We start from the raw sequence: 23,875 nt of genomic DNA, 5'->3' as shown, positions 1-23,875 counted from the left end.
AACTCCAACTTCCAAGACTTCCAAGACCTATCGAGGGTCCTTACATTTGTGTCCGCCTTGCCCTTTGTCTCGTAAACATTCTGGTCATCCAGTCCAGAATCACTGAAAGCGGAGAAGAGCCTTTACACCGCCACACTTCCACACTTACACTGCTCATCTCAACCTTTGTCAGCAGGGTCTCCGGAACCCTTCACTGCAGTTCATCTCACTTAAAGCAGGACGAGCAACTGACACGTACATCCTCCAAGGACCTTCCGACTCAACATCAGAAGCGTGACTGACATCTACGCATCACACTACAATTGCGAACACGCCTGTCCTTTCTCCTGTCGTCCACTCAGATCATCACCATCGCCATCATTCAGACTGCACGACCTTTGTGTTCCATATCGACGAAGTCCTGATCTCTATGCAATGCAGTGACAAGCATGACGTCTCCATGACAACGCCTCTACACTGACAATCCCCATCATCCACTGAGCAGTGAGAAACGGTCAACGGTCATGCGATAGCCGGGAATTCCGTTGCCTACCCCTTACCGGAACTGTTGGCATTGATCACACCTCGACATACAGAAACGAGCACAACGGAATCTATCAACCACATCTCCGACTGGCCACATCGAAAGAAGAGAACCAGCTCACATCTACCTCAGAAGACTTCTTTCTACCTCGACGACACAAACATCATCCACCTAAGATGACCGATCAACACTATGCCCCTCCACCGGGCCCTCCACCATCATACCGTCAGCAAGACACCACAACCAACAATGCCAAAGCCAACGAGAACACCGACATCGCTCCTCCGCTCGGCTCACTACCGTTTCGCGGCCAAAATAATAACGACATCCCACCACAACCACCTGCCGAAGCAAACCCACCGCCCTACCAAAACTGGATGACTGTGGAAGACACATCCCTCCTCCCTCCGCCGCCACCCTTGCCGGAAGACACCTCCCCAACCAACAACGCAAGCTACGACGACGCCGCACAAGCACACGCCTGGTGCGCCCAACACCCACTCTACACGCCGTCCAAACCCTCCCCTGACATCCACGCCCTCGCTCAAAAGGGCCACTTCACCCTCACCCGCCCGCCACCGTCCCTGATCGACGATCCGCATCAATTCACACTTCACCAAGACCCCCCCACAAAATGGTACATCTGCACGGGCTCCGAAGACCAGTCCGACTGCATGTTCCTGACAGATATCCCATCATACTTCGCCGCCACGGACAATCCCTTACTCACGAATCGCCCCTTCAGAATGTCGTACACGATCCACATCAAGGCCATGTCCTTTGAGGATGAGCCCGTTTCGGGCATAGCAATCGGTTTCGCAGCCAAGCCATACCCACCATGGCGTCTTCCGGGCTGGCACCGCGCCAGTCTAGCCGTGCACGGCGACGACGGCCGGCGCTTCATGAACGATCCATGGGGAGGGCGTGATTTTGTCGAGGGGTTCCAACCCGGGCAGAGTATCACCGTGGGGATGACCTTCTCGACGACCCCACTTGGCGCAGGCAAAGTCAAGACGACGGCGTGGTTGACGCGCAAGGGACGCACGCGTGAGTGGGCGATTGATGAGCAACGGGATCAGCGTGACGAAGGTGTTGACGGGCTCATGGGTGAGGGTGACTTATATCCTGCCATTGGAGTGTTTGGCGGTGTTCAGTTTGACGTCGAGTTTCATCCACGGCAGGGACGATGATGGTGCCGGACGGTCGAGAATGATGTGCTGTGGAGCGATGGGAGCCCGTCGTGACGATTACTGTAGTGGTTCAGGTGAGAATACTTGTGCAATGAGGTGCTGGTGTGAGGCCGAGCAGAACGCAGTACGACCGCGATTGGAACGGACAGGCGAGCAGACTCTACCAGTAGACCGTGCTGAGAAAGGAGTGTGGCCACGGGATAAGAGAAGCGGTGGTATGAATGTTGGGGACGATGTCGAAAGAGAAAGCAGCATAAAGACGAGAGACGTTCGGGCATAGCCATCAAAGCAGGATATCAATCTCATCGGAGCGGCTCCATCGCCGCCTAGCTGTCCCTGATAGCGCTGGTACTTCGCGGTTGCGTGGTGGCTATGCCACTTATCCAAGGGAAGTGGCACTCTCTTTCCACAAACTCAGCTCCACAGGGGACGTACGTATGTACAGGCACAAGCTAGACCCCCTGAATCCAACGCAGCCCATCATCCAAAAGAACAACCAAGCTCGAAGTGTCCCAAGTCTTCCCCTAGACTCACCGCCAAGAAAAATTCACAAGTCAGTTGTGTCCAAGTCGTCAACCCAGGGCATCGGCAAAAGAAGAGAATGGTCCAAGTATTCACCTTGAGACTACCGTGAAGAAAATGTCCAAGTCATTGTGTCCATCCCGCCAACCCAGGCCAATCGGTGGAAAAGTGTCCAAATGCGATACTCTGGGTTGGCGACTTACACATTATTGACTTGGACATTTTTTTCACGGTAGTCTCGATGAAGTGTCCAAGCTCCGCCGAGACACCGTTCAAAGATGTCCAAGTCCAACTTTGGTCGAACTTGCGCTCTACCATCAGTGCAGATTGTAGATTGTGTTGAGCGTTGCTGGTACCATCGCACCTCCATTGGCTGCAGGTGGGCACTCTGCGGACTCTGCGGGTTTTGCGGGTTTTGTAAACGACCGCGGAACTTGACAATGGACAAATCAAAGTCGCCCGAGGGAACAACCATGCAATGATGGTGACGATAACGTAGTTGATCGAATCGGGGACTTGCGGTATAAAGTCTCGTCGATATTGCCAGTGTCTGCTGGAGCAACTTCCAGAATGCTACGAGTACTCATGAATAACTCGTGAGCACCGGCCAGAATTACCACCGCAATCTCATTACAATACATAGTCTGTGACCATCCTCAAATCCGCGACCGGCTACCGCAATTCCTTCGAAATGGGTATCTTAGGCGATGTTATTCAAATGAATGTCGGCCAAATTCTGCAGACACCCACGGTACCTGCGGTGGACTTCACTGGGAAGACCGTCGTGATTACAGGTGCCAACACTGGCCTTGGACTCGAAGCTGCCAAACATATGTGAGCTTTGACCAGATGCCCTTCCTAGGCAAGATTGTCGCTAACCGTGTTGATTGCCAGCTACTCACTCAATGCATCCCATCTGATCCTGGCCTGTCGAGATCTGACCAAAGGCGAACATGCACGCACTCAGATCATTGAAGCTCGGAGACAGTCAGCGTCAGACCAAACTCAAACGGTTGAAGTCTGGCAGCTCGACATGGCGAACTTCGGTTCTGTCATCACGTTTGGCGAACGCCTGAAAAGTCTCGAAAAACTCCATGCCTTGATAGCAAACGCTGGCATTGATGTCGACCATTGGGAATTGTTCGAAGGGATGGAATCGACGTTGACTGTCAACGTGGTCTCGACAATGCTGTTGGCAGTGTTGGCCATTCCGCAGCTCCAAAAGACTGTTGCAGCAGAAAAGGAGTCGCAGCCTTCACATCTCACCTTTACCGGGTCTGTCATTCACATCTTTGCCAAAGATCAGTACTTGTCTCAGCCGAAAACTGGCAACATCTTCCAGAGTCTCAACAACCCAGCGACCGCAGACATGAGCGGCAGATATCTTCTGAGCAAGTTGATATTGCTGCTGTGCGTCCGTGGTCTGGCACATCGACTTGATCGCACAAATCTTACCGTCAACTATGTCAATCCCGGTTGGTGCAAGACCGAGCTCTTTCGGACGCATGATGGCGGCTTCGGCGGACGACTTGGACTACGCCTCATCGGTAGGACGGCCGAAGAAGGTAGTCGTACGCTCGTACACGGTATATCCGCTGGTTCCGAATCTCATGGAAAGTATGTCAGTGAATGTCGGATCAAGCCAGAGTCGAGCTTTGTCAGAAGCGAAAGTTCTGCAGACATACAAGAGAGAGTTTGGGCGGAGCTGGTGACGATACTGGAGACCATTCGCCCAGGAGCAACGAAAGATTTGATACAGTGATGGTCGACAGAACTTGAAGCATAGGCTCTCAAGCAAGCATATCTGGCAGATCCAGGGGGCTCATGTCTCCCATATCTTGCATGAAAGCCTCCCAGTTGATCCAGGACGATAAGTCTGATTCGCCATAATCAACTGGGCGTTGTCCTGGGTGTTCCGACTCTGATACTGGGTCTCCAAAATGACCATAGCGGAGCGGGCCGAAAGCATTGGTGCCAGATCTGTACTGTACCCGTACCGAGGAGGTTTGCACCTGACGCGTGTCTGGACCGGAATCTGTTGGAGTCTCCTCAGTTGTGCGCTTCCTAATCGTTCGAGCCCTGTGCATAAGTTTCCTCATAGCGGTGGATAAGACAGCATCGTGATCGTTCGTCTGATAAACTTCATATGCATCTTCAGCAATGCGCCATGCATCATCAACGGGTGTGCCACTTGTTCGTTCACAGAGCTCAGCAAGTAAAATGGCCAAGGCGTACCATTTGGTCCAAGAGAACCATCTCCATAGTCGGAAGTCCATGTTGGAAAATTTTCGCAAACCTCGATTGACGACCAGGGCGGCAACATTGAGGATGTCGTAATCATCCTTCGGAGGTGGGCCTTTGCTGATGGTCCGATAGAGTGGACGGCGTGCTAGCAGGTTCAAAGTCGTAATCATATCTTCTCCCACGACGTGTGTGAAGAGTTGAAACGTGATCATATCATCACAGTGCCTCAGATACCTTTGGTGCAACAGTTGTGAGCATTGCTCAACCACCTCATAACGATCTGACCATTGTTGCGCAAATAGTGGTTGCCCAGAGTAGTCCACAGGCACGTGAATGAGTCTTCTTACATGTAGCAAAGTCTCGTGGGTCATGCAAGCAAACGTCATATCTGTGAAAGACGTCCTTGAATCGGCAAAAGCATACTGCACAGGTGATATATCTGCGTCATCGATATGCAATGGTGGTTGACCAAGCAACGCATTGCTGGCAAGCGCCGAAAATGAGCCTCCGTCGAATGCTGCTTGAAGATCAAGTACACCGATGGAAAACCAAAGCCGCCGACGCATCTCTTGATTGAAGGACGATGATGATTGCATGTCTTGGTCGAGACCGATTGCCTGCCCTAGCCGGACAGCTGTCGCTAACAGAGCCCATACCGATCGCCAGCCGTTGCTCGCTCGCAGACCGATCTGAACCGTGTCAAAAATAAGCGACTTGGCCTGAATCGACTTACCAGATAGACCACGAATGCTTGCAGTGTAGTTGAAGTCGTGGCAGTGTATAGATTAGCCTTTGCCAGTAAAACCTCGGTGGTGACTCGAAACCTGTCGAGCGCAACGGCTTTGGCTTCGCCCATGATCTGCTCACATTCCGCCTCCTCGAGGCTGGAGATGGCGGCAAAATGAATTGCAGTTCTGAAAGCATCCTCAGCCATGTTGTACATTGGCTGGTCGAAGAGAAGTGCGCGCAATGAAGGTGCATGCGCCACTTTGAGTATTGGGTCGATGCGACGAACATAAACATCAACTAGTACAGAGGTGATGGCTTTTGGAGGAAGTACAGAGAGGTGTGTGTATGTAAAAGAAGCATTGTCAGCAAACGAAATGACGCCGGGAGCATCTGCTGTTGGTGTGATGATTGAGCCGTGTTCAATACTAGTCTCTTCCAGAGATACTGAGTTTGTGTCCATGATCTCTCGTATGCCTGCTATCTAGCCGCGGATCAGCCATCATGGCAGCAGCTGATGGGTGGTTTTTACCTCGTGAGTGATGGCCGCCCATGCAGGATTGGACGACTGAGCAATTTCACTATGATTTGCTGGAACGTCGCCGGATGGAAGTGCATCAGCAATTATGCTCTCCACCCTTGCGAGTCTCTGCTCGAGATGTGTATTGGACCGTCTCGTATGCCGGCCACGTGGTAGTCGTGCTCGAAGGACTGCAGTGCAAGTGATTCCACTTTGGCTGCAAGCGTGACATGGTTGACCCTTGTCGCATCTTCTCTTTCGTTGCTGGCATTGCAGACAGCTGAGATTCACTGCCGGCCTGTCCGGTGCAAACGTCGTATTCGCCGCTGCCATCGCCATTTTAAAACGAGACAAAGATAAGTTGCGTTGGCTTCTTGATATGAGGCTTTGTCATGACGAGATCAAAACGATTAGTAAGGCAACTTTGCCGACTATCAGGAATACGTGGTACCACGACTGTTCCGTAGCATAACAAACCATTGTTTGAGTTTCTTTACCTGTAAAGCTCTCAGCCGAAAGGGCAGCTTCGTGTTGATCGATTACCTCAAGAACGAGTGTCGAGATGGGTTCGAGGAAGATCGACATTGAGACAATGACGCATAAGCCCTGCAAGATGCCCCCATGACCCTCCAGCATCACTTACTCGTTCTCAGGCCGGTTTGATGCTCTCTTGGATTGCTCCGCCGTCCGACTATGACCACTCGTTGTTGTGCACCATTTGTAGGACCCCACATACTTCAACGTGTCGCTCTGACGAACTCAGCAGCCTCGTATGTAGACGCTAACAGCAAATTTGAGACAAACGCCAAGTTCCGCAATGCTTGGAGAAAGATTTCGCGGTCACAGCCAGGACGACCGCGTCTTCGTCTTTGTGGCCGTGATAAGCTCTTTTCCAATACGACCAACTCTCCGAGGATCCTGTTTCCGGAGCCGCCTCCATCTCTTTTCTGTTGTTATCGTCGACTTTAGGCGTGTGACACCCAATGGCCGGATCAATGGTACTGCGGTGGTGGTGCAGGAAGGCGTCGAGGGAAGGAGGCCTTTCTAGGCAGCTATCGTCGGGAATGTAGATTGTAGAAATACAACGTTCTCAGCGACTCGATTGCGTGGAGGTTGCCTAGGAGGTGCCGAGCCCCCTAGGAAAGTCAGCAGAAGAGGCGCCAGACAGCCGCCATGAAGCCTGGGTCAGTGTAGTCAACTATCAGCTTGCAGAAGGTCCGAAATAGCAGGTGATCGTGCTTAAACTCGACTTGCAGCGGTGTATTTGTAAAATGAGAAGGGTTAAAGTGCAAGCTGACAATGAAGAGTACTGCGGGAGGGGTAAAGAAGGAAAGAAGCAGGGCCGCCTTGTCCGGATTCGGAAGTGACCACGAGTTCACAACAACGACCGGAAAGAGGACGGTGCATGCGTCGCCTGTTTCTGAGAGGAACAGGGGTTGAGAGTCCAGGATCGGGCAGCAAACCCACCTTAACATATCAATTCTGCGACATTGTTGTCAGGCACCACACTTTGGGGTGGGATAGCGCGGGTCGTTGTGACGAGATGAAAACAACGTGGGATGCTTCTCATTGACCCATTTCCGGTCTAAAGATGCCCCTCACGAACGGGCGTACCTGCCATTGGAATCATTCTGTTTTGAAAGGATCACTGCATGTCCCCAGTGGCTAGGGGAGGTCATTGCCGGTTAAAACCCGTGGGGCTTCAACTGTGCGGTCGGCTTCTTTGCATCCTAGCGCTGCACAAGTCGAATTATAGCATCATCCGCTTGTGAAGTTTGAAAAATTTCAACAACATGCAGCCAGAGGTAAAAGAGCGAGGTGAAAAGACGGCAAAGTGGTGGCAAAATACCACCCAACAAATGCGTCCCAGAGCAGTGGGTATGCCAAGAATCAAGAAGTAGGCTGTTTTGTTTCTCGGCGACGAGATATCATTTGTTGGCCGATCAGAGCCATGTCGTTTCGGATCAGCCAGTCGGAATGCTGAGAAGAGGACAAGTTCTTCAAGCCTTTGATGCTGCAAGTCGTTCCGGCGCCGGTCGAGACCACACCAACACGGTAGAGATATGACTCGCATGCAGCGATTTTGGCTGCAGTGTCCATCTGTGCTACATCGCACAGCAGACGCAGGAACAGATTGAAGGCCCGATTCCCAATCTGCACCAAACCTGCATTCTTGGGCAGCCGTGGCCATGTGACCAATGTGGTGGGGGTTAATGTCGCCATAGGGTGGCTGCACTGGAGTGCGGCGTCACTAGCAGTCGTTAGATAGTAGACTAATCCAGTCCTCGAGAGTCTCCGATAGCTGCCGTGTCGACTTTGTCGTGTCGTGGCTTTCACAGAATTTTGGCGTGGGATGATGACTGAAGACCTGAGGTATCTCTCAGTTGGCACATAAGAGTGCACAGCGGTGGGCGCATTTCCTCGCAGCAGCCACTATAGGTTGGTTCTGGGGTCTGACAACAATCACAGAAGCTGATAAAGACTAGCGACCAGCCATAGTCTCGAATTTGGAGGTCTGATCAGAGTTCAGCAAGGTTTGATGAGATCCCAAGTGATGTGACAGATTTACAGCAGAAATTTCCAGGATTATTCAGCGGCTGTGGTAGACAAGGACGCTTCGGCCCGCGACCTTGCAAGCCAAATGACAGGCTTTAGGCGCGGGATCGTACCTAGCTTTAGGTGTTGGTTGCTGATTTTCTTCACCGCCAGTCTTGCGTCAGACCACGAGTTATGAGATTCAGGGGTACAAACTGGCGGTGAACGAACCTCAAGATCACCCAGATTGACGTGCATAGATCTGAAGATTTCGTGCATGAACTGTAGGTTGTAGATCTCCCGAACTGCTGGCACTGACACAGTGAATTGCTCCTCGGTCAATATGTTGCATGAGCATCTGTCACAAGTCCCTTGGTGTACTGATTTCGTGGTAATCTTTGTGTGTGTCTTGGAGAGAGAGAAAAGCACAGAGGTACACGACACGTAGAATTTGGTAATCAACGCCAAGACAATAATGCAATCTAATCGAGGATCACAGGCTTGCATCATGGCCATCATGAAGCACCAGATCTTTTGTTATTCTTCCAAAAGATCGCAGGATCTGGAAGTGGTTCACTATCTTCCAAAGACAGATTCGATCGATCGTCAGGGGGATCATGGATCAACCCCCGACTTGAATCTGGTTCAGGGTGTCTGGGTATCATCTGCACCTCTATGCACATCAACCACGCGGTTCTCGGGGGGAACTTTAGCCCTGGCTTCCGGCCAGCGGCACGCATCATTACCATGATTCGCGCCTGGTCAACGACATGACTGCTGGTGACTTTAGCAACACCTTCCCAAGGTGTGGGTGCATATTCAGAAGAGCGACTGGCACGACAGTCAAAGCACGTCATGATTGATCGATCTCATTTACATGGCAGACTGACGGAGCTCACATATATCTCAGCGATCCACTTTGCCATTCACACTTTCAAGATCACCATACTCCATATACGATGATATGATCTAAGAAAAAAAAGAGCCAGCCATGTAACTTCTTATGAATAGACTCCATGACGGGAGAACGTCACAAGGTTCGAAGAGGTCTACTTCTGTGACCTATATCCCTCACTTTTGCAAAACCGAGAAGATTGTATCTTATTGGGTATTGCCAGCGACACCGCTCATCACTCGTCTACGCCCGTATAACATCAAAGCTGCCGTTGCGGTGCGCTGGCCACGAATGTTTTCGGAGAAAATGCCTGACAAGATGATGACATGTCATGGACACATGACCGCAAGAGCCTGTGAGTATCTTCCAGCCAGTCTACACCCTCTTCGCTCGTGGTGATGCATGGCTGAGTGATACTGAATTCATAGGCTGGTTCGGGAAATCTCAGACGAATGAGCGCATCCTACAACACGGAGAGACGGCTGAACGATTGCCTGATCTTTGAATGGCAGTGTTGCAATTATCGTGTCAATACGGGTTGCGACCAAGGTAGCAGTGAAGACCGAGACCAACCTCGGCGATCCATCGCAACTTCGCACGATAACGATCAACCGCCATGATTTCGCATGTCAGGCATGTGCTTGCGCACGCCTGGACATCAGCACGGGAAGCACACGACTTCTACCTGATCTCGTAGAGAGAGGCTCTCACAGACATTCAACTGCCGCCAAGCATGATACTATTTCATCTTGACTCAACAGCTTGTAAGGGGAGGACGCACACGGCCTGTCACGAACGGGTTCTCCGTCCTCACTTCCATGAAAGCATAAGTGTAATAGGGACCAGAGTGCCATAGCAACCTGGTGCAGTTTTAGTGTCGCAGGAAAAGGAAGCTGAAAGATTTCGCTCGATAAGACGGACTGTAAGATGCGGGATTGATGCAGCTTTCTGCAAGCATGTGTCGAGAGGGGTCGGTTACACGACCCACCAAAGCTGGTTGTGGAGATGGCATGACGCTAAAGAGATGGGCGAGGGAGGGACGCCACCATGCACCTCAGGGTGCATGGCCCCTCCATGTCAACCAGGATAAGCCCTGGTCAGCGTCAGTATCCAATGTTGTTGGTCTCTGAAAAGAGCCCTGCAAACCAGATCGTGTTCATAGCAACATCAGACTCAAGACCATGAGGTAAGAGTCTACACATGCACCATTATGCACCATTCATAATGGTGCATGGGTCGGTCCAGCGTCCTCGCGCAGTGGCGTGATTGTCTTTTCTGTCAACCACGTCTGGCCGCAGGCCTTGAAGTCCTGCAAACGTGATCATTTGCGCTTGGCAACTGCACAAGGCCGAAAGTCCTGCCAGAAGTTACCCAATTTCGCCCAGGTCGCCATGGTGGCGGCCTTGGAGGCCTGCTTCAAGTTTGGTCACCACGATGGCGTTTAGATAGAGTTTCTTGAATGGTTCGTCCACTGCCGCCTTGGGGACGGCACGTCTTACCCATGATAGATAGCAAGGTGCCCATGCCCTCTCCAAAGGTCATCTGCTTCCAAGACATCTGCAGGGATACTCTCAGAAATGGAGGTCATTATAAGTCAAATCGTCGATGATCGTCACCTCAGGTCGCGTGCAACGTCCGATCACTTCATATCAGTAAGACTGACGGCAGTCAACTGGTTCATTGGCACACTTAGGGATCTTTTCCACTGATCCAGCAAAGTGGGAGCCGTAGAAATAGAGCATATTGAGGATTTCACTGTTACATGAATGATTGCAACGTCAACAACGTCGACACTACCTTGCAAAATTTTGTCCTTGAGTGGTACAGAGAAAGGAATATCTGTGCAACCAGCTAACGAAGGCGGCCGAACAAGGACACGTAGTGGGATGTTTAGGTCTGTTCTTACAAAGGTCACAACAGGGCCTGCGGGTGATTCCGTGCTGAGTCGCATCATGCATTGCGCCATCTGGGGCGGTGGATCGCCAGCAGTGCACAGACCTTTTGGCAATGCAAAGCTCCATTTTGGGCTGGACCCTTGCGGGCAAAGTGCAGCTGATCGTAAAACTGAGAACTGAGGCCTAAAAGCGAGGTGGACAGGCCGGACGCCTTGCAAGATAATCAATTGAGTATGAGATTGAAGTCGATAATCAAGCTCCTCGCGAGTCGAGCCGATCTGCCGATGAAAGTCGACATGCTCATGAGTTGTGAGACTTGTCAAGGAGCCCGCTTGCTGGGACTACCTCTCTCGCATTGTTGAATTGGTAGTTTTGTAGTCAGCGTTCGGGTGTCCTTCGGACAGTTTGCACTTGACAATCCTTTCGCATCAGACTTTCTCAGGACGACTGTACATTGGTGGAATAATGCCCGTTGGACTCGCATCGAAAGCCATGAGCGAAAGTTGATGAGAACAGGTGTGGGGCTGACGGGCGAGCGTAGCTGCTTCAGAACAACATGAACTGACACATTGTAAACTGTGGACTGTAGACTCTCTTGCAGTTGACCAGTTGGCTTATGGAAACACCACCCGCAACATAATCTAACCACGGTTCGAGTCTAGCAATTCTGAACCTGCAGCAATTATGATGGGGTTGGCTTCGCAGAGAGTTGGTATGGTACAAAGAGTGGCCGGTCGACGCGAAGTTGGCGGCGAATGATCGATACTATGGTGGAGATCTTCATTTTCGTGATGGCGGCAAGGAAGCGGACACCGAACGGAGTCTCTTAGCGAAGAAAACGACATTATGTTGAGATGAGCAGGATCTTCCGTGTCAGATGTCGAAACCGAGCACGAGGGTGTTACGAATTTGCTTGCCACCGGTTGCTGGAGCTGGTGGCAGCCATCTGACCATCTGACCATCTGACCATGGACCATCTGACATTGTAAAGATTTTTCTTTGATGGTAGAGGAGTAGGAGAGGATGAGGTAAGGTTTGGCCGGGCGATAGGCGGGAATGAATTGCATGTGTCGGACGGAGTTGTGAACCATTTCTTGCTGGTAAAGGCAGCAAAGAGGCGTCTGAATAATGTGGCTTTTTTCCAAGGCCCTGTCAGCGGCTGCATTGGCCGCCCACCAGTCGCTAACATGCCGCCGCCGCCGCTGCCAACCCCGCCAGTCAGTGTCACACAGGCCATGCTGCTTGCACCGTCTGACATTTCGTGGAGCTTGTGCTTGTTTTTGATGATTGATCGTCCACCTTTTTTAGTTGAAGAATGAGAATCACGTATGAGGCATCTTGAAGAATGGCTGGTCCGAGTAATGATAGGATGACCGGCAACCTGATCCAGAGTGGATGAGAAGGAGGGATACGATGATGCAACGCTCAACAGGCTGTAATCTGCATAAAACGTGAGGTATTCGAGTGCCTGTTGGCCATCGATAGCGCTGCGGTTAAATGAGTGAGAAGCGAGCAGGCGGCTGCAGACATCATGACGAGGATGTTTTTGTGGGTGGTCAGTGGTCTGAGTAGAGACACAGTAATAGGAAGCCACTGCCAGTGGTGGTCACTAGCCCTTTAGTCCGTACCTTTGATGATGACCCCGGTCATTAGAGTTGACAAACGAGTTCGTCACTAAGTTTAGGTGTTGCATGTTGACGAGCAGCCGTTCGTTCGACCTGACCTTGGAGTTGAAACTTCTGGAGTCATCCATGTGAGATTTGACAGCGGTTACCCTGTCAATAAGAGCTTCACAATGGTAAATCCAGGCAAAAGAACCATGATTCGAAGCATGATGCTGCGTCTCTTGTCGAGTTCGTGTTTGTTTCTGATGAGGATCGTGTGTGAGAATGAGTGGCATGCACATGGGGGTTGCTCGTGAATCGAATCGCCGCCGCCATCGGCCCGCCCACATATCTAGGTATGTTTTGGCTTTGGCTTGCATGCGCCCATATTGCGCACCCACCCACCACGGCCTGCAGGCATCAGGCACTACGCTAGAGCCCAAATAACACGCCTAACCACCCACAGCACCCATACCATTGCAGGCCCAGTCACTCGTAGCGCTATCAGAGACACCCCCAGTCCAAGATTTTTAGTATACCTAGGACCTAGGTAAAAAAACATATCCACAACATCCTCCCCCACCCCTCGTTTCCTTTGTCCGATAGAGGGGTACATACACATGTAAGAAGCAAGCGTAGTTTAGTTCAGATGAGCCTTTCCAAAGGCCCTCCAGCCCTGGCCCTTGCGGCAAAAGCACTCATCCAACACCTGCATCAAACAAATGCGGCTAAACTCATTGACGCTCACATCACAAGCTGCTCATCTTATTCTGGGGAGTCAAGCCGAATCAAACATCATGCACGACTAACAACTGCGTAAACTCATTCACTCGCCTGCATCCATCCTTTACTGACCAGGGCGTCACTTCCTCTCACTTGTGTTTTAGCGCTCCTCTTCCTCCATCTTTCTCACATTCAAGTACCTGACTATCTCCAGTCCCTCTCTCGTGTCTCCCTTTCCCTTGTGTCTTTCGCATATCCCTCATGTCCTTCTCATAAGTCCTCCTCGTCCTTGCTTGTCCTTGTTTTTCGGGTTGCTTTGAGTGGTTTCACCACTCTTACAGTCGTTTTTGTTTGCCCTGCCACCAGAGTCCCCATTGACTGAGGACCCTGGTCGATCTGCAGTCATGGAGCCGCATACCTGGTTCAACACCTTCGTATGCTATTTGTGAGTACTTCGAGCCATCACTGTCCTGCGGCTAGCCTGCTGACCATGTCTAGCATCTATCGATATCTCCGTCTCGTGGTCAACCTTTGGGCATTCTGGACCATCAAGCCCATCCCAATCCCAGAAGATCCGACACTGTCCTCTGAGGATGTCACAGTCATCTTGCCTACCTTGGATGGCGAGGGTGAAGAGTTGGAGAGGACCATAGGCTCAATCATGCAGACGGAGCCTAAGGAGATGATCCTGGTGACCATCGATGAGAACTTGCACAAAGCGGAGAAGACCATGGCCAAGATGCCGGCGGCAAAAGCTGGCCGTATCAGATGTATGTCGGTTAAGCAGGCAAACAAAAGACGTCAAATGGCCAGAGCCATCCCAGAAGTCACGACGGAGATCATCGTCTTTGCCGATGATGATGTCACGTGGCCTATCCAGACCTTGCAGTGGATGCTGGCACCATTCGAGGACAAGAAGTATGGTGGTGTGGTCACTTGCCAGAGACTTCGAAGAGCTGAGAATCCGACTTTCTCACAGCGGGTTTACGGCTTCTTGGGAGCTCTTTACCTCGAGCGACGGAACTTCGACTGTGCTGCAACCACTCACATGGATGGTGGTGTGCCATGTCTTTCAGGACGCACCTGTGCCTATCGTACCAGCATTCTCCAGGATGTCAACTTCACCGATGGCTTCACCAACGAGAAGTGGTGGTTTGGCCAGTATCAGCTCAATGCAGACGACGACAATTTCCTCACCCGTTGGATGGTTTCACATGGTCATCAGACCTACATGCAGTACCACCCCAATTGCGAGGTTCAGACTACCCTGGAGGACAACTCGAAATTTCTGAAGCAATGTTTGAGGTGGGCACGCAGTAATTGGCGCAGCAATGTGACCAGCATGTTTGCTGAGCGTCACATCTGGAGGTAAGCTTGGACATGAATCCCTGTTCCATGCGCGTTCTTGGCACTGACCATCTTTGCTTCTGCAGATGCCAGCAATGGAGCCTGTACGCAGTGCATCTAACAACTCTGTCGCCCCCGGCTATTGTCGGTGACCTTCTTCTATGGTTCTTACTGTGGAAAGGCGTTGCAGACTGGCCAGCGGAACAAGCTTGGACTGCCTTTTATGCTTTTCTGGCATGGATGACCTTGTCAAAGTTCATCAAGCTGGTTACTCACTTTGTCCGCTATCCCATTGATGTCTTCTTGTGGCCCGTATCCATCCTCTTTGGTTGGTTCCATGGTGCCATCAAGATGTATGCACTGGTCACACTCAGTGAGACAACATGGGGAAGCCGTGCCAACGCCGACGCCAGCGACGATACGAGAATGATCAAGCAGTCCAAACCACACACCACCTTCGACTTGAGGGATGAGAAAATTCACGAAAAACTCCTACCTAACGACGACATGAGATTCTACGCCGCCTACGATTCGAAACGCACTACTCAACCTCCTTCCGCATAATTACCCTTTCGACCACTTGGACTCTTCTTCTTTTGTGGTGCACATGCTCTCGAATCCTTGATTTCATGACCACACTGCTTTCTTTTCTTCACAAAAGCAACGCTCTCTTTCAATTCAAAACAGGGGGACAGATACCGGAATGTAACGGACAACAAAAGGGCTGGTGGGAGGCTTCCTCTTCGATACCCGCAGCTATTTGGCTGATGGACCTTAAAAGATTGCGAGTTTGTTTGCTGTGTTCTTGCGCTAGAGAGACAAGAGTGTTCTTCAGCGGCATGGGCAGAGTTCTTTTTACATCGTCCGGGAGCTCAACCGCCTCGGACCTTTTTTCCTTTCACATGCATAGCAGAGGAGCCTGGGTTTTACATTGATGATCATGGCGATTGAGATTGTTATGCTTGTGCTTGCGGGACATGGGATGGGCACGAAATGAGAATGAGATCACGCGACATGGGAGGCAGTCTGCCAAATGCAGTGGTGAGACTCTCAAATGTGCAGATAGCACTAAAAGATGATGATGATCTCTCACATCCTGGGTGGCATGGTCTTCAAATATTAATGCTGGTCTACATTTCTTTCCTTTCGCTCTTCAGGTTGTCTTTCTCTGGGCACCGCTTTTGGGTATGCCGCCATCTATGACCCTGTCATGCCCTTGTGTCGCCCTTCTGCCCGTTTCCATTCCTCTTCTCTGTTTTCCCCTCCTGCATTCTGGCTCTCATCTCCGCGCCACGTTACCATTATCGTCTCTAGTATTGTCTTCTTGCCTGGTCCTTTTCGCAGTACCAGTGCGCTCCTTCCTATTCGGTATCACTGACTGCTTTGGGGCGGGGTTGGTCACACAGCATATCGACGTCCCGGGTATCATCTGCCGGGGTTGTTTGGGTGGGTTGTTACACAGCATCTTAAGACTTGTACATGCAGCGGCCGGCAGATTGCCAATATACCGTATTCGGCTGCATTCGTGTTCCGCTTCGGGCTGGTTACACAGCGTCGTGAGAGGAGAAGCGAACGGCGCATTCAAGGTTATGCGAGTGCTCTCGAGGTGTAAAGCGCATGTTACTTCTTTTTTTTTGGCAGCGTTATCGAGTTTTCGGAGTGACTTGTTGCAGTGCGAAAACCGGGCACTCTGCGGTACGATGCCCTTTACGACAAGTTGCAGACCATTTGGTGAGTTGACAAGGCTAGTGAGGGTCGTGTCATACTGATGATGGCTTTGGATCGCCAGCACACTGCAGCATCGCCGGACGTGGTACGGTGACTGTATATGTCGGCTAGTGTTACCGGCATTTCGTAATCTGGATAGTGCTATTCAGCGAACTCTGGAATGTCATCTCGAAGTTGTTGCGGACTAGGTAGCTCCGCCAGGCGTTCGCATTCAACGCGGCGTGTTGAAGTGTAAAGCCGTGTTGTGACAGTCTGGGGTGTGGCTTGCATTCATTTCGTGATGAAGACAGGGGCCGACCTCGACCCCTGGCTGGAAGCTTTCTCCGTCTTATGCATGAGGATCAATCTGGTAGACTCAGTGATGCGGTGCTTCTGATCATGGAGCTCGAACCTGTACGTCGGCAAACACAGTTCCAGGACACAATGCATAGGAGTCCGCATTGATTCATGGCCGGATGATGCAATTGCCTGTCTTGTCCGCTGGCGATGTGAGGCTGAGTTGGCCAATTTCCTGACTGCGCAATCGCTGATCTGGCAAGGATCAGATCCTGATCTCCACCAAGGATATCGCTGTCGACAACATAGGTCTGAAGGACCTGTGACTTCGATGTCGCTATAAGCGCAGTAGATCTTCGTGACCAATCCCATATGCAATTATGGCGTCGCCCACTCTTGTTATGTGGCACTCCTAGAAGCGCAACCTTGTCGCAGCCTTTTGATTTATCGTTTCGACATTAGGCGAGGTCGATTGCTGTGGTGTAACAGAACCCCTGGCAAGGGGGAGGCGCCATGGCGGGACGGCTCGGGGCTGTTTCCTCGTTCAACAAGCTCGCTACTGGGGTACATGCGATGCATCGCAATCGTGGCCCTTGACTATCGGCAATCAAGCATGTGCAAACGGTGTCTTGTTGGCTCCTTTTGAATTCTTGTAGAAGGCAACGTCGAGCCAGGTCAGCATCCAATTGCGAAACATGCCGGAGCTGTGCATATCCACAGTACAGGCCATATACTTGACTTTGATGAGCAAGAGTATCACAAAAGATGTACCTGCTTCATACTTTCCAGTAAGCCTTCGAAGGCGAACACAAGTCCCCTTGAGGCACTTGCGGGCTGAAGATCGAACATGCTAGGTACCCATCTTTCAAGCCATACTCGCATTGGAGGCAGCACGAGGTCAATCGATGGCAGAATTAAAGCACCTGCGACCGCCTCAAAATGGAAGAAGATCAATCGAGATGGGTATCTCGTGCCTTGCTCAAGTCCTCGGACCATGTTGACCTCGAGGAACGGGAGGATGAACCCGTCGCAAATAGGAAGGCGATTGCGTACCTGCTGTTGTGGGATGCACCTGCATTAGGATGTTCTGCAAGCAACCTAACCTGGCACACGCAAGTCTGCAATGCTCACCTAGGCAGTGACCGCTTACAATCCTACGTGTACCAACACATTTGATCTTGCTGGCTTCGGTCCATGCTGGAGCTCATCATAGTCAAGCCAGCCATCCGAGCATTTCTCGTGGCGGTCACTTTCGATCTCATGCCTCGGTGTCCGAGAAATCCAGCCAACGATGAAAGGACTGGTTAACTTTTATGCGGAATGCCTGAAACTCCTTCGTCCCATCATAATAATATGGATCAGGTGGAGAGACATCTACTGCAGGGCCACGTCTGCTTGAGGCTTCGTGCATGGGTTCGGATCCGTGAATTGGCGAAGTACGGATCAAGTCGGGACAAGGTGCAGAGAGGAACCGACCTGTACCTCAAGTATCTAGGTAGGCACAGCAATCTCAGGAGAAGTGTCTCTGGTCCAAAGCTGGAGTCTACCGCAGAGTTGTGAAGGTGTCTCACCAAATCTGTGCACCCGGACACTGGGGATGAAAAGTGGCATATGGGACAGAAAGGAGGGGCGAAGATATTGACGACACAAATACAAAACTCGGAAAGTCCGACTGAAAGATGCAATGCAAAATATGTGTCGATCCTGTATCCCAGATGTCGTCAGACTATATCATTTTCCACTTTTACCTGGGTACCAAAGGGACGTCTTTCTTCCTTCAAATCTCCCCCAGCCCTTCTCAAGTCTCAAAACCTTTGCTCTCCTGGCTCCCATCATCAACCTTCCTGTTTGCGGTACGTGCAGTGGAAGAGAAGATATCTTCTCAACAGAACAATCCCGACACTCCTCGTGTCAAGTCCAGCAGGGACTTCCAGTGAGCGTCCTAGCCCACTCCAGACATTCGAATGTTCAGGGCATAAATCACGAAGAGGCTTCGTGTTGTTCTGGCTGGTATGTAACAGTCAGTGCACAGACAGTGGCAGCCGTAAAGGTCGCCAGCCCTACCGAATTCCTGGGCCAGCCCGCCATGTCTCGGACTCGAAGGTATGGAAATGTTTCAAAAGGGCCAGCCATGTTTCTATGCCTAGGTATAAGTCGAGAGTCAGGCGTTGTTGGATCTATGAGTTGCGCTTTTGCTGTTTATTGTCACTCATTCCAAGATGCTTATCTCCAATTCTCTTGTTTCTTTCACATTCCCGTTCTTATTATGCATCAGTCCCATCGCCGCCTTGGGACCGGGTCGGAACGAAATCGCAAGCGATGCGCAGGACTTGCTTGATAACCTCAAGCTGTCTCATCGAGATCTCGTAGCCAACCTGAGACGCCGAGATCCGAACGCGGAATACTGGACAAAATTGGCCGGGTCGCAGCCTTCAGGCACTCCCAGCACTCTTTCCGATGAATTGTCCCACGTCCTGGGCGATCTGGGCAGCTCACTGAACCAGCTGATCCAAATCCTATCTTCTCTATACGACATCGCTCCTCCAATACTTGTTTCCGATTCTTCTTCTTCAACCGTCTTACCCATCACTGCCCTCAACACGGCATCATCGACCGCGACGACACCTGCGACAACACTCGTTACGGCACAAGCAACCATACCAACCACGACAACAGAAGCGACACCAACCACAATATCAGTAACGAGCCCAACCACGGCACCAACAACGACATCTGCCCCTGCTTTTACGACAAACACCAATATCACATCCACTATTCCGTCGTCCTCCTCGAGCACAACCTATACCTTCAACCCCCAAGCCTCCAACCTCAATGTCGTATACTACTCCCAAACCGACCTCACAAGCAAAGTCCCACTCACCCAAATCTGCAACGATCCCTCAATCGACATCATCATCCTGGCCTTCGTCACCGAATTGTTCGCGAATGGAGGCTGGCCAGCCTTGAACCTAGGCTCGAACTGCTGGGCCGCCAGCGCCGCACAACAAGCCGCCGGTGCCACGGGCCTGCTCGACTGCGTCGGCGACGGCTTCAACTCGCAGATCACGACGTGCCAGTCTCAGGGGAAGAAAGTCCTCCTCAGCCTCGGCGGATCGACCGGCAACCTAGCCATCCCCAGCGACGAAATGGCCCTCGAAGCCGCGAACACGCTGTGGTCTTTGTTCCTAGGAGGTTCCAACGCGTCAACATCCCCGATTCGCCCGTTCGGTAGCGTCGTCTTGGATGGAATCGATCTTGGTAAGTACCACAACTCACCATGGCATCCTGCTTTCCTTTTGTAAAACCATATGTCGGGCTATAGCTAACTTCTTTGCATAGACAACGAATCCCCCTCCAACGAACCACATCTCGCAATCTTAATGTCCACACTCCGCAGCCTCTTGGCCACCGACACCTCGAAACAATACTATCTCACCGCCGCCCCTCAATGCCCGCAGCCAGACCAATCGATCCCTGTTCCGGAATTGTTACCGTACATCGACTTCTTCGGCGTGCAATTCTACAACAACCCATCTTGCCAAGTCAATGCTGGCCAAGGCTTCCTCAGTTCGGTCCAGTCATGGTCGCAAGCCCTACAAAATACTTCAACAAGTAAGCTGAAGCGTTCGTCGTCGCGATTCTGGCCACGTCAATCCGCGAGTAGTATGGCTGGGACTTTCGTGAATATCAACAATGGCGTTACAGCGCCGAGATTGCTGATCGGAACGCCGGCATTTGCAGGTGCCGGGTCCGGGTTTGTTAGTGTGTCTGAGTACCAATCTATCTTGCAACAAGTTGCAGCATTGGACCTGCCTAATCTTGCGGGCGCGATGTTCTGGGACGGAGCGTACGAGGTAGAAAGTGGTGGTGGCGACAATGGAACGACGTATGCTCAGATTGTGAGGGAAGTGTTTGCGTAGGAATACTCACGAAAGATGCCTGAAGATCAAATGTCATCTCATATGATAGCTATCTGAATTATGATATACAATATATTACCAAATTTTACAATCATGCCTTCCTGGGGTCTCCGGGGTCTCTCAGCTAGCATCTTCTTCGTGCAATCATTGGACAGTCAAGGGCAAAAAATCATGCACTACTCATGGCTGCCAGGCTGTCCACCAGGAGGCATGGAAATAAGTGGCCAAGTCAAAGGTCCAGGTCCGTCAAAATAGTGGTTCGGTTGGAAAGACATGTACGACTCGGTGCCGTGCACTCCATTGACTCCATTCATCCCATTGACGCCGTTCACACCGCTCTGGGAATGTGGCGGCGTGGGATAATTGGCGTAGATGTTGCCCGACTCATTAAGCAACGAAGCCAGCGAAGTAGGGACGGCCTGGACTTGGCCAGGCGTTGAGAGAGCTGTTATTGAATTCGAGTATGCTGCCGGGAAACTCGGCGAAGTGACTTGATTTTGGCCCTGCGGCTGTGGCAAAAACGCGAACGACAAGGGCGACCATTGCGGCGGTTGATATGTGGCGGGAGATAGTTGTGACGGACTTTGTGCTGGCATAGAACCTCCAGGAATGAACATAGGTGGTAGAAGACTGTTCCGGCGATCGGGCAACGTGCCGTTCTCCGTATACTGCAACGCATTCTGATTCTCGAGGTCGTACTGGCTCATGCCGGATCCGTTCACAGCGGCAAGTGGTATCTGTATTTTGGAGGGTTTGATGTCGATTAGAAGCCGCCGGTACTCTTCCACGAGAGTCTGAACACGCTGGTGGAATAGTCCCTGTAAATGGTTGCCAGTTCCTGTTTGGATTGTTAATGACTCCAATATCTCTTCACTCGGGTCAGTACTTACTCAAAACGAGGTCGGCATAGGCCATCAACGACATCCATCCTTTCAATTCGTTCCTCATGGCTTCAAATTGCTCGAGTGTCGTCCGGCCCGTTTTTCTTCCATACACGTACAGGGTGATGCCAAAGCCCATGGCATATGCCAATGTCGAATGCCAGGTAAAGTCGACACCTTTGTACCTGCTAGACAAGGTATGGAAGGTTTGCAGAAGGCGCTTGGCGGCCTTATGACAGATCTCAAGGTGCCGCTCCATGACCTCCGGATCGTCACTTGCACAACATACCGGATGGTAAAGGTTCAACTGGTATTCAGCCGCCCATGTCTCCATCAGAAGGGTCGCCACGTGTAGGTTGACCTGTTTGGACTCATATTTGATGGATTCGTCCCAATCTTGACGCCAGGCCACGATTTTCGTATTTAGTGCATCGACGGTCTGCAGATACTCTGCCGCAGGCTTTCTGACGGCAATGACGTGATTGTGCAATTCCGTTAGCAGGGGAAGTAACTTCGCAAGCTGCAGACATGGCCAGAAATCACACAAGCCTGATAAGTCGGAAGAGATCCCTTGCTTGGAGATCTCCGAGTCTTTGATCGGCTTGGGAAGCGGTAGATCAATGTGCTGGAACTGCCACGGCGCAGGCAAACCCACTCTGCAACCAGTCGTTACACATACTGCCAGTATGGAATGAAAGATCCGTTTCCGCAGTTCTTTTGAGAGGGGGTCGTCTTCGCCTTCGGGCAGCTCAATCTTGTCGGGATCTCGATGATATTCCAATTCGATCGCTCGGACGAGCACTTTATGGACATAGTTCCAGGAAATCCCGGGCTTGGGCAGATTTCGAAAATGGACAATGATGAGAGCCATCGCTTGCATAGATGCGATCGATTTGTCATGCCAAAGTTCACGGTAGAAGCCCAGCGCATAGTGTAAGTATCTGTGGGAGTCTTCAAATTTCTCGGCTGCGTGGTAATGGTTACGCACTGCTGACTGGTGAGCAATGATGGCGAAGACCACAAACAATTGGACACGCTCCGGCGCACTCAGCGAAGACGGTTGGTCGTAGAATTTGTGTACGACTTCCATAAAGGATGGCCGGTGTACCACGGGGACATATTGCGACATGATGACAAGGAAATGATTGGCGTCTCGCAGTGCTTCTTCTCTTGGGGGTGCCTTGGGATCCTCCACCCGTTGGAAACCAGTGATGGTGTTGATGATGGATGTTCTCGACAGGTTAAACCGGTTCATGATATCTTTGGGATACTCCTGCATCATCTCACTATCCCAGCCGGCAATGTCTATTGTGCCATCGAGGATATCAACCAGGGTTCCTTTGACTGGGCCCGAGCAGAGAGGCGCAGAATTTTCCGGTGCTGGCCAGCCGACATAACGCGCTTCTGGAATAGAGGTCGCAGGAAATCCGAGCGGTACGGCCACAGGGTCTTTTATTGTCGGATGGACTGCGCCATTCGTCTCAGAATGCTGCAAAGGGCCGTATCTGATTTGATAAGCGGCCAATTGTTCCTTCAAGTATTGTAATTCGTTTTCTGCGCGGTCTGTCTCTCCTCTTTCTCTGGCATGACCCGTCACACGATCGGTGGTATAACAACGTAGACCCTTCTGGCGGCATGGTTGACAGGCAATCGGATCGGTGTCGCATTTCATCTTCCGCTCCTTGCATCGGTCGCATGCCTGCCCCGTACGGGAGGTGGCAGCGAGCTTCTTTCGCACCGCATCGCTGTATTGGGCGGGCTCTTCGGCGGACAGAGTCTTTATTTTCTTGGAGGGCGGGCCATGATCATCGTAGGCAGGGGACTTTCGTTTCGAAGGAGGCGTATCCATGGGACGGGTACCGTGTTTGTTTGGGTGAGAGAGGAGAAGAGTCTTAGTTCATGGCAAGTACCGTTGCGAAAACGGAGACGGCGATGCTTTGAGCCCCAGTGAATATCGGGCAGCTGCAGGATCTGCCAGGCGCGGGGCGACCTATGATGCAGGTCGCACAAGGTTTGAAGTGTGGCAGGGCACTGCAGGGCAAGGAAAAGGACGAGCACGACGAGCGTGGACGAGTTGATGTTTCCGCCGATCGAGACTGGAGTTGTTGCTGGGTACTGGTAGTGAGTGGATGGAGTGCGAAGAAGATCGTCCACCACGGTCCAACGGTGACGACAACGAGATTTTTAGTTAAAAGATGATGCCCTGATCAGCCCGTCGGGGCGCTGGAGTTCATTTAAGCGACCCTATGAATTTGAACTGGGAAGACTTTTCCGAAACTCCCGAACTCTAGATCTCTTGTATCCGTAAAAAACCCAACCATGTTCGCAGCCTTTTACTGTTCAACT

The 23,875-nt window shown here is 51.4% G+C and overlaps 6 protein-coding genes across 6 annotated transcripts; 4 read left to right on the top strand and 2 right to left on the bottom strand.

Annotated features, from left to right (window-relative positions):
- Window positions 1-699: 699 nt before the first annotated feature.
- EDD37DRAFT_653844 (uncharacterized protein) lies at window positions 700-1,713 on the top strand (the record flags this gene model as incomplete). The annotated part of the gene is made up of 1 exon (XM_062818620.1): window positions 700-1,713. The coding sequence occupies one exon, from the start codon at window positions 700-702 to the stop codon at window positions 1,711-1,713; it is 1,014 nt and encodes a 337-aa protein (XP_062666134.1).
- A 1,213-nt stretch (window positions 1,714-2,926) lies between these two features.
- EDD37DRAFT_653843 (uncharacterized protein) lies at window positions 2,927-3,997 on the top strand (the record flags this gene model as incomplete). The annotated part of the gene is made up of 2 exons (XM_062818619.1): window positions 2,927-3,069; window positions 3,130-3,997. The coding sequence occupies 2 exons, from the start codon at window positions 2,927-2,929 to the stop codon at window positions 3,995-3,997; spliced, it is 1,011 nt and encodes a 336-aa protein (XP_062666133.1).
- A 28-nt stretch (window positions 3,998-4,025) lies between these two features.
- On the bottom strand, window positions 4,026-6,064 carry EDD37DRAFT_653842 (uncharacterized protein; the record flags this gene model as incomplete). Its single annotated transcript, XM_062818618.1, has 3 exons — window positions 4,026-5,168; window positions 5,213-5,689; window positions 5,738-6,064. 3 exons carry the CDS (start codon window positions 6,062-6,064, stop codon window positions 4,026-4,028), a joined length of 1,947 nt encoding a protein of 648 aa, XP_062666132.1.
- A 7,717-nt stretch (window positions 6,065-13,781) lies between these two features.
- On the top strand, window positions 13,782-15,288 carry EDD37DRAFT_569573 (nucleotide-diphospho-sugar transferase; the record flags this gene model as incomplete). The annotated part of the gene is made up of 3 exons (XM_062814229.1): window positions 13,782-13,822; window positions 13,876-14,745; window positions 14,811-15,288. 3 exons carry the CDS (start codon window positions 13,782-13,784, stop codon window positions 15,286-15,288), a joined length of 1,389 nt encoding a protein of 462 aa, XP_062666131.1.
- Window positions 15,289-18,618: 3,330 nt separating this feature from the next.
- On the top strand, window positions 18,619-21,088 carry EDD37DRAFT_169866 (chitinase). The gene is made up of 2 exons (XM_062809856.1): window positions 18,619-19,986; window positions 20,068-21,088. The coding sequence occupies exons 1-2, from the start codon at window positions 18,948-18,950 to the stop codon at window positions 20,646-20,648; spliced, it is 1,620 nt and encodes a 539-aa protein (XP_062666130.1). The 5' UTR covers window positions 18,619-18,947; the 3' UTR covers window positions 20,649-21,088.
- Window positions 20,428-23,767, bottom strand: EDD37DRAFT_169748 (uncharacterized protein). The gene is made up of 2 exons (XM_062809855.1): window positions 21,539-23,767; window positions 20,428-21,486 (listed from the first exon to the last, which is right to left on the bottom strand). Exons 1-2 carry the CDS (start codon window positions 23,376-23,378, stop codon window positions 20,825-20,827), a joined length of 2,502 nt encoding a protein of 833 aa, XP_062666129.1. The 5' UTR covers window positions 23,379-23,767; the 3' UTR covers window positions 20,428-20,824.
- Window positions 23,768-23,875: the final 108 nt, after the last annotated feature.

This window comes from Exophiala viscosa, assembly GCF_022695815.1.
Source record: "Exophiala viscosa unplaced genomic scaffold EDD37scaffold_13, whole genome shotgun sequence".
Classification (NCBI taxonomy): domain Eukaryota; kingdom Fungi; phylum Ascomycota; class Eurotiomycetes; order Chaetothyriales; family Herpotrichiellaceae; genus Exophiala; species Exophiala viscosa.
Note: the sequence above shows the minus strand (reverse complement) of the source record. Positions and strands in the feature narration are given on the sequence as shown.

Bases quoted from the DNA above. Each gene is read 5' to 3' on its own strand.
- EDD37DRAFT_169866 (XM_062809856.1), top strand. From the start codon at position 18,948: ATGCTTATCTCCAATTCTCTTGTTTCTTTCACATTCCCGTTCTTATTA. The intron at 19,987-20,067 runs GTAAGTACCACA...TTCTTTGCATAG, and splicing joins CTTGGATGGAATCGATCTTG to ACAACGAATCCCCCTCCAAC.
- EDD37DRAFT_169748 (XM_062809855.1), bottom strand. From the start codon at position 23,378: ATGGATACGCCTCCTTCGAAACGAAAGTCCCCTGCCTACGATGATCAT. The intron at 21,487-21,538 runs GTAAGTACTGAC...CAATCCAAACAG, and splicing joins CTATGCCGACCTCGTTTTGA to GAACTGGCAACCATTTACAG.